Raw genomic sequence first — 13,339 nt, 5'->3', positions numbered from 1 at the left:
CACTTGGCAGCAAGGGCTGCTGCACTACTCCCTACCACTCCACCCAGGGGGAGAGAACAGGCAGCCACACATACGCTGACCTGAGAGACACGGTTGGTATATGTGCATGACTGTTCTTTTCCCCATATTTATAAAGTTTCATTCAGTTATAAATCTGTGTTAAAATAGGTTTGAAATAAAAACCTGTTTATGGAAACTTAATTCATCTTTATTCCCAATATATGCAGGCTGGGGCTGACATCGTTCACAGATAATAGCAATCGGTGCATTTGCAACGTTCTATTAATACACACACAGCGCTCATTACAAGCTTCATACCAGGGTGCAAAAAAATAATGCCAGGCAGAGCACACTACAGCGACATACGTTAATGTGACTCTCTATTAAAATGGTCTTTCAAAGCTTCCCTGAACCATATAGCTCCCCACTGAGCTCCTATAGTCCTTGTATGTGGTTGCTCAAAATCAGCAGAGAGCCATTCTGCCTCCACTGAGGTGGAAAACTCCCGCCTTCCCCCCCCCCCTTTACTTCACAGATATTATGAAGCACACAGCAGGCAGCTGTAATCATTGGGATTTTTTTTTTTAAACTGAGGTCTAATCTCATGAGTAGGCAGCACTAGTATCCTTTCAAACAGCCAAAGGCATGTTCAGTTGTCATTCTGCATTTGCTGAACTTGTAACTGAACTGCTTCTTGCTGCTGTCGAGGTGGCTGGTGTACGGATTCATGAGTTCTGGGAGCAAGGGTCAGACTGGGTCTTCCAGGATGACTGCATTTCAACATCCCCAATGGCAATCCTCTGGCCGGGAAAGAGAGTCACTGCTTGCAGCTTTGTGAACAGGCCTGTGTTCTTAAAGATGCATGCGTCGTGCACCTTCCCTGACCAACCCATGGTGATGGTAAAATGTCCCTGGTGATCCATCAGCATTTGCAATAACATAGAAAAGTAGCCCTTTCTGTTGATGCACTTTGTGACAAGGTGGTCCAGTGGCCAAAATAGAGAGATGTATGCCATCTATTACCCCACTTCAGTTCAGGACCTCCATTGTTGCAAAACCATCCACTGTGTCCTGCACATTGCCCAGAGTCACAGTAGCAAAATGTGATTCATGGCCCTGAGCATTTGCATTACAGCAACCTCATGGTGGATTTCCCAACTCCAAACTGATTCCTGACTGATCAGTAGCAATCTGGTATTACAGGCTTCCACGTAGCGATTGCCGCTTGTTTCTCCACTATCTGTGTAGATCTTATTTCCATGTCGCTACACTGGATGGCTGTGACGAGCTCCGTGCACACATCCAGGAATATGGCTTTGTGCATCCAAAAGTTCTGCAGCCACCGCTCGTCATCCCATACCCGCATAATGATGCGATCCCACCAATCGATGCTTGTTTCTTAGGCCCAGAATCGGCGCTCCATGGTCTGCAGCTGCTCCACATGAATGCCACCAACAACTTTGAATTGTTTCTTTCTATGTCTCTCAGCAATCTAGCCTCCATGGAATCATCATGTTCCCTGTGCCTCCGCTTGTGGCTCTGCAAATACTGCAGGATCAGGCACTCTGTGCTCACAATGTTCACTGCAATAGGGCAGAGCTGTGCAGTATCCACACTTCTCACACAGACTGTTGACGTGGGTTTGCAGGGCTTTAGAAAAGAGGTGCAAAACGTTATAGGATGTAGATAAAATTATGGGATGGAGAAAACTATATCATGAGACACAGAAATCATGTTCCCAGTCACCCCTGCTTGACTCGTTTGCCCACATGAAGCGGTGCAAACCCTTCACACAACACCCTGTGCCAGATGGTGGCAAGTTGGACAGGAGGGTAGCTACCTACAGTGCACTGCTCTTTGCATCGGCGCAAATGCTAGTAGTGATGACACATACTCTGCCAATACAAGGAACATAGTGGGGAGACGCAAAAGCGATTTAATTACTGCAGTGACTGTATGTTGAAGTAACTTAGGTCAAATTAATTTTGTAATGTAGACTTTACCCCAAGCCTGTTGATTTTAGAGGACTAAGGTCCATCTGTAAACAGATGTCATAATGGAACCTTAATTATAGTGGTGTTCCCATGCTATTGTAACATTAAAAATAATATAAAACTGTTTGTTTTGTTTGTGGAGGTGGCTGATGAAATGGTAGGGGCTCCTGGATGCTGGGGTAGATTTTTTTTTTTTTTTTATGATTATGCTTATTATAAATTTAGAAGTTCATAGTTTGTATAGTTTCTTGGGTGTTTGTTTTAAAAATGTAACTCTAACAGCCACATATTAATCTCAGATAATCATTTTCTTATGTTTTCAGATTACAACGGATGGGAAACCCAAAATAATTGACATAATTGATACAACAGGTAGTGGTGATGTAAACACTTCCACCATAGTAGAACCCAAAGATGGAGAAATTGTAGGTCTTTCTGGAAGAACTCTTAAGGTAAGCATTTCTGTATTGTTGCTGTTGTTGTTTTTTTTTTCTGTTGTTAAATTTAATGGCACCTCTCCTCTTTTTCCTTTTCTGTCTGTGTAAATTATTCCCTTCTAGTGAAATCCTATACTAGATTGTCACACTGTATAATCTTCTTGTATGTTATATCCCTTCCCCCGTCCTTTGTCTGGCTTATCTATTTAGACTGTAAATTCTTTGGGGTAGAGATTGCCTGATATGGGGTGTTTACAGTGTTGAACACATTGAGACCAGCCATATATTTACCCTAGAGACACTACTTTAATAAACATAATAACTTAAAATTCACTTTGACAAATCCAAGGTTTCTTGCTTGGTTTTCGAAGGCTGGTTCAAAAAAAACTACCCCTCAAAAATTTTAGAATGATCATAGATGCCAGTTTGGAATCACATGAAAAATATTGGCATTAGTGAAGACCAGCTGTGTAAAATAAAGGAAGAACTATCATATTAAAAATTGACATAATTAAGACTGATATAATCAATGCCAGCAGGTCACTGAGGAGTCTTGGAGCTGTGGGGGAGGAACAGGGAGGGAATTCTGTTTACAGCCATCCCATTGCCTCAATATTAACAGCATCTGGGAGGTCTGAGAATGATTTTTCTGGAAGGCAGATGGTTTAGGTGGTAAAATCTTAACAATGGTCTCAGATGTCTGGGGCTGTTGCTGTTGTTGCCAGATGGATAGCCTTGTAGAGGGGCAGTTAGTAGGATAGGTTGGAACTTATCTGATTCTGTCAACCTCTTGGTACATCCTGTGCTTTGTCTTTTCATGATTGTACATGGAATCCTTGTCCCATTACCTTTCCCCTCTATGTGAGGCTGTTGGCCTCTGCCCTCATGATCTTATAGCTATAGGGCCAGTGAGCTTGATTCACTAAGGGTATGTCTACACTACCCGCTGGATCGGCAGTTAGCGATCGATCTATTGGGGATCGATTTATCGCGTGTAGTGTAGACATGATAGATCGATCGCTCTCCCATCGACTGCTGAACTCCAACTCGGCGAGAGGCAGAAGAAAAGTCAACGGGGGGAGCGGCGGCTGTCGATCCTGCGCCGCGAGGAGGTGAAGTAAGTGATTGTAAGTCGATCTAAGATACACAGACTTCAGCTACGCTATTCTCATAGCTGAAGTTGTGTATCTTAGATCGATTTCCCCCCCCCCCCCCGTGCAGTGTAGACCAGGCTTAAGAGTCAAAGAGCAACAGGAGATTAAGTTGAATTTTTTTCCTTGTGCTGTTTGCTACCACTTACCATGGTAAGCAGACCTGCTTATTATAGTGATTTAAAAAAAAAAAATGACAAAAAGCATCTGCTTAGGCAGAGTTTCTTAGAGATAGAGGAATCAGTTCTGCGAAGGGGTTGTTCGTTCTCCATATCGTTATCATATCTGGCCTTCTGATACTCTCAGTTTTATAGTGCTAGCTGCTGTGATGTCATTTCACTAGGTACTGGATTGAGGCTGCCACCTCATCTCTCAGAAGTTGGTATTTGCTGTTTTCTAGCTCTGGACTTGAACCACTGGCCTTTACAAACTGAGCCGTTATAAATCTGCTTAGCCATGTGTTAGAGAGAGAGAACTTCAACATCTAGTGCGCAATGCCTGTTGAGAGCAAGAAATATTTCTATTTCTGAATTTTATCTGTTTTCTAGATTCCAACAAATTGGGTAAATCCTTCAGGCAAATATCACATTGGTATAAAAAATGGCTATGATTTCTATCCAAAAGCTCTTAAGGAGAGAATTCAGGTAATTTTTTTACTTTCATTTTGTATTCATATTATAATATTTTAACTCTGCTTTTTTGGTTTTGTTAGAAAACTGTGGCTTGTAAATTTGATATAGAGTAGATTTTTCTTTTAATTCGTTGCTGATATAACAAGGTTTTTTTTGTGCTATAGTTATCGTGCCCCAAATCAGTGTCAAATGATTTAAAAGATATAGTGTTCATAAAAGGTACAAGTGTCTCTTACACAAACTAACATTGAGGTTTTTTTGTTTGTTTTTTTTGTATTACAGAAAGAACGCAAGGAAAAACAATGGGATCCTGTTCACAGGCTTCTACTAGCAGAAGCTTGTAGGAAACTAGATGAGTTTGATGCAGTTCATAACTCTCCCTCACAAGTTTGTATTTTTTTTGAACAACTTTTTATACAGAAATCACTTGCTTAAGAGATTTTAAAAAAGCTCTATTTGTTAATTTAGAAAATGAGAGACCAGGTTATTTTAGCAGATAAATTGAGTGAATGTCACTGCATCTTGTTCTGAAATCAGGATATAGAATGCATACATGAACGCTTATTTAGTCTTGAATATTATCTTCATTTTATCAAATTCCTTTTGGTTTTTAGTGAAAAGGTTCCATTGTCTTTAGATCGCATTGTCTCTCCTCTGAAGTCAGTGATCTGTTACAGTAGCTTTCATTTAAATTCTCTATCATCTCAGTTGAAGGGCAGGGCAATAAAGCTAAGTGCTATCAGCCCCTTAAGGCACTCAAGTCCTCTGCATATAAACTCCATCAGTCAGTATATCTTCAGGCCATTGTGTTTTAAGAATACAGGAATCAGAAATATTATGAATAAAGGACCTAGGATAAAATGCTTATATTATATTCATTTGCAGAAGCATTGGTAGTCATTGTTGAAGACCACACACCTAAATTTTCAAATGTTACTTGTTTATACCTTCCATGATGGGAATATATTACTTCTTAAGGAGTGTATCAAGTCGTGTAGCATCTCTCATGTTTCAAATTTTTTCTAAATCTGTAAGATCCTACTAAGGCTGATAGGTCTTGAAGGAGGCTAACCAGTTGTTCATTGGGTTTTTGGGTTGTACCCACACATGCTGGATTTCTGTAAAATATAGGAAATAGTTATTGCTGATCATTCCTACCTCCCCTTTTCATTTCTGTTCTATTTTGGCACCCAACCAAGACGTATAATTTGCTCAACAATGGAAACTCTGGCTACTTCAGAAGAACACACTAGTGTAAAGCAAAACTGAGCATACCAACATATTTGCAAGTGTTATGGAGACCTATTGAAGAATAGTATTAGTTACAACTTTATTCAGGAGAGAGGCAGAGGAAAAAGATGAAAGAGAGACTTATCAGTAATTGAACTGATTACTAGAGAACTACAAAATAATAAAACGTATCCTTTCTTTTCTGCCATGTGAAATGGTGATAGATCCTGCTTTCTAAGGGTACGTCCACACTACAGCTTAAAATCGATATTAGTAAAATCGATTTTATAAAACAGGGTTTATAAAATCGATTTTACGTGTCCACACTAGGGCACATTACTTCGGTGGTGTGCGTCCATGGTCCCAGGCTACCATCGATTTCCGGAGCGGTGCACTCTGGGTAGCTCAGTAAAAGAATGGGACCAATAACTTCGATTTCCGTCCACACTAACCCTAAATCGATTTAGTAATATCGATTTTAGGGTTACTCCTTTCGTTTAGCTGGAGTACAGAAATCGATTTTAAGACCCCTTAAAATCGATTTTAAGTGCCTTGTAGTGTGGATGGTTACAGCGTTAAATCGATTTAACGCTGTTTAAATCGATTTAACGCTGTAGTGTGGACCTGGCCAGAACAGAGTTAATGCAGAGTTTATTGCTCCCTCTTACTGTCCTAACCTTCTGTCTTAATTAAGAATTCCTGTACTTCCTCTGAAGATTGCAGGTGACAGAAGTTGGGAGGAATTATAACTTTACATCCAGTATTAACTTCTAGTAATTGATGAGTAGAGCAAAGAATGTGAACCATGCAGGAAATTTTATGCATACAGTAGGTCACTGTTACTTTTGTAGCAACCGCTGGTTTACTGGTCTTGATGTATGCCAAAAATATTTTAAGATTTAATTAAATATAATACAGACAGAACTCTAAATGTACAATATGTTAGAACATATGTATCTTAACATTGCTTACATAAAAAGTAACTTAAATAGAAAAGGGTATCCTTGTTAAAGAGCCATAAATATCTATTTGATTAGAGATTGTGTTGTTTAATCTATAAATTGATACCAGCATTTTTCTATAAACTCTACAGTACTTAATCACTTCTGCATAGGAAACTTTATAAAGAATCTCTACAACAATATCTGAAAATCATGACAGATGAGTAACTTGATGTTTGGTTTTTTTAATGCTTAGGTAGCACATTATGCATAAACGTGTTGGGAACTTTTCCAGACACATCAGGTCATACGGATTTTTTTTATTAGGAAAGCAGTTTGTTGCACAACTTGCTTCTATGTGTATTGCTAAAAGTATGAAAAAATGATATATTCTAAGTTAATTTTTTTTTTTTTTTAAGACAACTAAACTAATGAAGGAAGAATTTCAGAGTCAAGTAGAACTGTTGAATTCTTTGGAAAAAAAATACAATGATCCTGGCCCTGTATATGATTGCTTAGTATGGCATGATGGTGAGACCTGGAGGTAAACTCTTGCTTTTGCGTCTAACTAAAATGTTTGAATTTTACATGCTTTAAATATTGGTTCAAACTGTATTCTGCATTGCTGTAAAATATAGGTAGTAGTTATTGATGATCACCTTGTAAAAACGTTTATGTAATGAAGTTTTTACTAAAAGGATGTAAAAAGAATTGCTACCTTTAGCAGGATTTCAGGTTTAGGAATGTAGGTCCTGATCCTGCATCAGGACTTGTTAGTGCGGACTCCTGAGCAGCATCCTGTTGAAGGTTTAAGGCTGAGAGGGATCTAGAAGAGTCTTGTGTTTAGTATTTTTGTCATGATTTAGCCAAATAGTCAAACATTTTGCCAGTAGTTATTAGCTAGTGTTATAACTTCACATTTCTGAAGTCACGTTTTTTTTGTGGATGGTAAATTTTACATTAAGTAGTTAAATACATAAAACTGTGGACAGTGTTCTAAAATCTGTACCTAAAATTAGACTTTTAAGTCAGTGTTAAGGTATTTGAATAAAAGTGGCATGTCTTTTTTTTCCCCCTTTTTTCCCCCTTGAGTTGCTAAGCAACCACAAAGCTCATTGAAGTAGATAGGATGTTGCTCCTTCCCACAGTCAAGCTACTCTTACTTATATGCCTCTATGTATTGAGTTAGGAGCCTGACTTTTGGTATTTGGGTTTGAAAATTTTGACTATTATCACTTACAAAAAACTAGACAACTTAAAGCGATCTACAAACTCTGTGGTCATTTTATATTGGAAAGAACAAGTCAGGGGTCCTTACTGTAGATTGATCTGGGTCATTTTATACTCTTCTATATCAACAGAGCCTGTATTGATTCAAGTGAATGCGGTGACTTCACTAAGTGCACTGTGTTGGGAACCTACAGAGAGAGACAAGAATATGGATCTTTTGGCATCTCAGAAATGTTGAATTACTCTGTAAACATTTATGATGAGGGGAACCTGCTTTCTATTGTGACCAGTGGAGGTAATTTGTTTTAATCAATTGCAAATGAAATCTGTTTTAGGTATCTCAACAAGGAAACGAGGTGATGCCACTATTTCATAAAATAAAGTAGGTTTCGTTTTCATGGTGCATTTGAGTCAAAATGTAAGTGTCTCTGTGACTGGTTAAACTTCCATATTGGACTGCACTATGGGGGGAAGGGAGGAGCCATTTAAATCAAGGCAGTTAAAATGTTGGTTAAAAATAATTGTTTAAATCAGGTTGAGGCTTTGTAAAATTAATTTGAAAACATATGCTCTTGCCATTTTTGATAATTAATGAATTATAAATGCTTTTTTTTTTTTTAAATTACTGCTGGTGTGAGGTATCTTATTTTGTATTTTATAAAACTGCTTTGTCAAAAATCAAAATACTGAAAATTGCAGTTAGCACACAAGCAGCTACGTGTCTTTTCTTAAATGCATAGTTCCACCTTTGGGGTACAGCTTTCTGATCAGACAGTTAAATGCCACATTTGTGAGCATGGTATAAATGCATAGATCATTATCTATGGTGCGCCACTAAAAGCTCCCAAGAGGCATAGAAATAGCTAAAATAAATGAGTAGATGGTTTCCTGCTTATGTTCTATGCACTGCAGTCCTGATACTCTTCTTGCTAATGCTGGTTTCTTACAAGTAAACATGATTGATTTCAGTGGAGTTATTCTTGAGTCTCACTGGTACAAGGGAGAAGAATATCGGGCTGTTAAACTTAATTGCTTCCGCATGACTTTAAATAGAGAGTGACTAAATTTAATTGCTTTCCCCTGCAGCTTGCATGATTAAAGAATGCTTACCAATGGAGGGCAGCTTCTAAATGAAAATATCTATCTGTGTGTGTGTGTGTGTGTGTGTATATATGTATATGTATATATAATATAACTTAGCCTTCATTATGCCTTGGAAAATCAAAGCAATGGCTAAATTTGTCTATGTATACAAATTTTCCTTTGAAATGACAACTATACCACTATAATTACAGCTTTATCTACTCTTATCCCATTTTTGTGCAGTTTATATAAATATCATATACAATTTAATTTTATAATTTCTTGCTTTCTAAAATGTAAAGCAACAGGGAAAGGTACAAACAAAATTGGCAATGACAATTGATAATCAAGATTTTAAAGAATAGATGAATGTCAAAATTAATTAGTAAGGACACTTCTGAAGAACCTGAATTCCATATGGTGTTAGCTTTCGGCTTAAGCCCTTAGCTTTTTTTAATGGTATAAATTGCTCAGTAAATGAAAATAATTGGATTATAGCATATTAAATTGGCATAACTGAGGTTTCTGCTAGGATGTTGCATTCAGTACATGCAATAGTATGCTTTTTGTTTAATTTATTCAGGAGCACATGGGACACATGTAGCTAGTATTGCTGCTGGATATTTTCCGGAAGAGCCAGAACGAAATGGTGTGGCTCCTGGAGCTCAGATTCTTGCAATCAAGATTGGTGATACAAGACTAAGCACAATGGAAACTGGCACTGGCCTAATAAGAGCTGTAAGTGTTTTGCTGAATTAATAGCTAATTAAGTTAAGCTGCTTGACATCAGGACCGTGAATGTGTAAGTATATCTTCTCAATAGCTAGGAGAGAAAGTAAAGTGTAATTTGAGAGATTTGTGGAAAACTGTATTGCTAAATTTATCATCAAGCTTTTCTGGAGGCAACGCTAACTCCTAAAACAGATGATACTTAGTTGTTCAATATGTAACTTTGACAGATGTTTTTCACGTCGTTCTGAAGTGGAGACAATATTTTAATCATAGCTTAAAAATTACCCATAAAAGCATATGCATAAAAGTAACTTGCCTGTCAGGAAAGGGCATTACTCAGTTTGATCAGTTGTTGCTTCCTAGACTCGGAAAAAATCAAAGGAGAAGTTTAGTAAGAAATGAAACCAAAAAAAGTGAAATGGGACATTTTTACTGGCTAGAAAATGAGAAGATATGAAGTTTCAGGCGCTGAGGTATAAGATTATATTTACCTCATGAAAAAAAATTGCGTGGCACAGTTGATGTAGGGATTATCCTATGAAAACAGTCCAATGGGCTATCTAGCCCAACGTTCTGTATCCCACTTCACAAATATCTCAGGGATAAGTCCAATGCATTGGGTATTTTTGGTAATGTGGCTTTGTTTTGCTGTGTAGGCTATTGCTTTTAGCAGGATACCAGCCTGTTAATGCCATTCCGGTGTTTTACAGGTCTTGAGGTGCCAAACTCTTTAGTGAAAATAGAGAATACTTTACAAGCCTCTCATAAGACAAATTTATTTTTTAATACACAATATATATTTTGTGTTGTAAGAAGTGCATACTGTTTTTTTCAGTCTGGTACAGTGAAAAACTGGAGAAGATTCTAACATGGGATAATTGTGTATTATTTTAACATTCTTTGCTTCATATAGCACTGGTATATGGAATTACTGGTACACTAAACAACCAAACAAACCCAGGAGAGAAATGAGATGCATCCAACGACTGCTGTTCAGAGAGAATTGGACATTATTCCATTTCAGCAGCAAAGGCACTGGACCTCCATTATTTTCTCTCACAGAACTCTAGATATATGTAGACGAGAAGGAGAAAGGAAAAGAAGGTGGATGTAAACTTTTTCCATCCAAAAAGGAATTTAAAAAACCCAATCATATGTGTGATCTGTAGAACTACCTCCATATGACCAGCATAACAAGACACTGGAATGAAGGGCCGCTGCACTGGGTTTTGATTAGATTGCACAGCAAAAGAAGACTGGGCAGTACTGATTACCCAGCATACAGTGGCCAAGAACTAATGATCCCTAGTGTCCTATATACCCACATTCTCTTAACTATATAACTTACGAGAATAATTTGATAGTTCAACTATCAAAGCTTGGACTTTGTGCAACATTTATTGGCTACAAGGGAAAACTATTTTTAGTAGAGACAAGCTGGAAATGAAACAAATCTGTCTTAACAAAAACACGAATATTCATCCGAATCTTCATCAACATTCATTCATCAGTGTTATAAATAGGCTTATGATGGTTTCATTTATATAAATGGTGTTATTTGCCATCTCTAAGGTTTTTAGCAGTAAACTGTTTTAACTTAATCTTTAACAGATGATAGAAGCAATGAAATACAAGTGTGATCTAGTCAACTACAGCTATGGAGAAGCAACACACTGGCCAAATTCTGGGTGAGTATACTATGTTTACCATAACCAGGTTTAATACTGAAGAACACGGGTGTTAAAAATTGTTACATTTGTGTAGAGGCACTGTGAACAGGGGTAAATCTAGACACTAATAATTCATTGATATAAACTGCTGCAGTACATCTCAAATTGCTGAACTTGATCTATGGATTAAGTGAGCCTACTGAAATTGTCAATATTTCGTAGTATGCTGCAATACTCTTTCTGGGAAAAAAAAATATAGTAGTTATCCCTTTACAATGTGTGGATTACTACAGAATCTTTCCTCAACAATGGATTTTAATCTTGCTAATTAATTTCCTTTTAAAATTGTTCAGGGGTCACTCCCACACTCTACTCAGTTGCCATCCTTTCAGGTCTGGCAGATAGGCTGAACATTACTCAACTATGATCAAAAACAAAGGTAGGGTATTAAATCCTGGCCTCATCAATCAGTGGGAGCTTTGCAGTTTATTTCAACATTGCCTGAATTGCATTCTGGATACTGAGAAGGAGGAAGAAAATATTTTGTTGCTTAAATGATGTTTTCTGTATTTATTTTAGGAGAATTTGTGAAGTAATTAATGAAGCTGTATGGAAACACAATGTAATCTATGTTTCAAGTGCAGGGAATAATGGTCCTTGCCTTTCTACAGTGGGATGTCCAGGTGGAACTACATCTAGTGTAATAGGTAAGTAGCTGTCTTTAAAAAATAAATAAATAAAATTCAAAAAAAGGAGAGAAATCCATACAGTTTAGAAAATATATAAATAGCTGATCTTTTACATTATATACTTTCATTAAGCGATTAAGATAAGACCTTGTAAATATCTTGTATTTATCAAAGCAAACAAACTAAGATTTACAGGATTGTAAAACCTTTTGTGTGTCCCCAAGGGCAACTGTCTTAAATGGAGCTACGTTCTTGGTGTATTTCTTTAGGTACATGTGTGGTAACTGAGATTTTTTGTTAAAGTTCAGAAGCCATCTGTCTAGTCTGAATGTGTAGTACATTTGTACTGTAAACAAAGAGCAGCCTCTTCCTCCTCCTTGGGGTGGAATTGAACAATATTTACTACTAATACCACCTGGCTGCTAACTATTCAGAAAAATACAGGAGGCTGCTAGGCAGTTTGTCTTGATTTTTTGATTTTTAATAAACTTGTAGAAGGCAAGCCTTGCAAATAGTCAAACTTGTCTTAAAATGCTTCATAAGTGTAACTGTCTGTATTTTAAAAAAAGACTGATTTCCCCCATGCCATTCATTGATCATCTTGCTATTAGCTGCTTCTGCAAACTACATTTTACTAGGTTTGATCCCAATGTATCTCTCATAAAATATCTTAGACTCAGAAGATACATTTTGACTGTGGAAAAAACACTGTTTCTAGAGTTTGGTCAGATACCCTGATATGCTGCCTCTTTCCTTTCCTAATGAATCCCAGGTTTGTAACTTGGATCTAAAATTTGGCATTTGTCCAGAGATATTCTTGGGTGGGGAGTGGGGGGGGGCGGAAATCCATCCAACTACAATGTTACATCTGTCAAAAGGTATTCTTGGAATCAAAACTTATTCTTGTTGGCAGTGATACATCTGATAAACTAATAGTCAATGAAGATACTGAAAACATCATCCTTAAAGGAATAACACATTTTAAGATCATTAATGGAATTATCACTAAACATTTTTTTTCCTTAAAGAGACAAGTTAGCATGTCTAATAATTAGATCAGGAGTCTGGAGTTGAACCTGTGGGTTCTGTTCAGAGATCTACATGTGACTCACTCTCTCCTTGAGAGAACATAGAGAGGTTTAGTTGGCCCTTCAGCAGAATGGAAATAATTTTTTTTCGGCTTGTCTGTGCTGCAGTGTTAGCCCGAGAGAGAGCTCGGGTGTTGCCGCAACTCAACTTCCATTCACACACACAAATCTCTAGCTCAGGTTTAATAGTTCTTTAAAATCAAGCTGGTTGGCTCATCATTGATATGGGTTGAATCTTGAGTGTTGCTTCCATGAGTTCGGGTTTCTCTGTGTCCACTACACAGCAGATGCCAGGAGAACCCCCCTGTGGAGATGCAGCATAAGCCGACACATGGAGTTGTGTTGGCATAAATAAACCATCTTCCTGAATGACGTTAGCTATTCTGACAAAAGCACCCTTCTGTCAGCGTAGTTATGTTTACGCTGGGGATATAACTGATATATCTGTGCCGGCAAAACTTT

General features: G+C 37.6%; 2 protein-coding genes across 3 annotated transcripts in view; one reads left to right on the top strand and one right to left on the bottom strand.

Moving 5' to 3' along the window:
• METTL21C (methyltransferase 21C, AARS1 lysine) overlaps nt 1–13,339 on the bottom strand; it is a 521,155-nt gene that overhangs the window by 376,213 nt on the left and 131,603 nt on the right. The window lies entirely within an intron of this gene.
• The window catches only part of TPP2 (tripeptidyl peptidase 2), a 76,431-nt gene that overhangs the window by 6,346 nt on the left and 56,746 nt on the right, over nt 1–13,339 (top strand). For both annotated transcript variants that reach the window (XM_050947144.1, XM_050947154.1), the window contains exons 2-9: nt 2,318–2,446; nt 4,131–4,226; nt 4,497–4,601; nt 6,805–6,929; nt 7,747–7,910; nt 9,282–9,436; nt 11,042–11,118; nt 11,680–11,807. In XM_050947144.1, coding sequence (XP_050803101.1) covers nt 2,318–2,446; nt 4,131–4,226; nt 4,497–4,601; nt 6,805–6,929; nt 7,747–7,910; nt 9,282–9,436; nt 11,042–11,118; nt 11,680–11,807 — 979 coding nt within the window. The remainder of the gene's footprint in view (nt 1–2,317; nt 2,447–4,130; nt 4,227–4,496; nt 4,602–6,804; nt 6,930–7,746; nt 7,911–9,281; nt 9,437–11,041; nt 11,119–11,679; nt 11,808–13,339) is intronic.

Source organism: Gopherus flavomarginatus, chromosome 1 (assembly GCF_025201925.1).
Source record: "Gopherus flavomarginatus isolate rGopFla2 chromosome 1, rGopFla2.mat.asm, whole genome shotgun sequence".
In the NCBI taxonomy this organism is placed as follows: domain Eukaryota; kingdom Metazoa; phylum Chordata; order Testudines; family Testudinidae; genus Gopherus; species Gopherus flavomarginatus.
The sequence above is the reverse complement of the archived record's forward strand: the minus strand, read 5'-3'. Positions and strand labels throughout refer to the sequence as shown.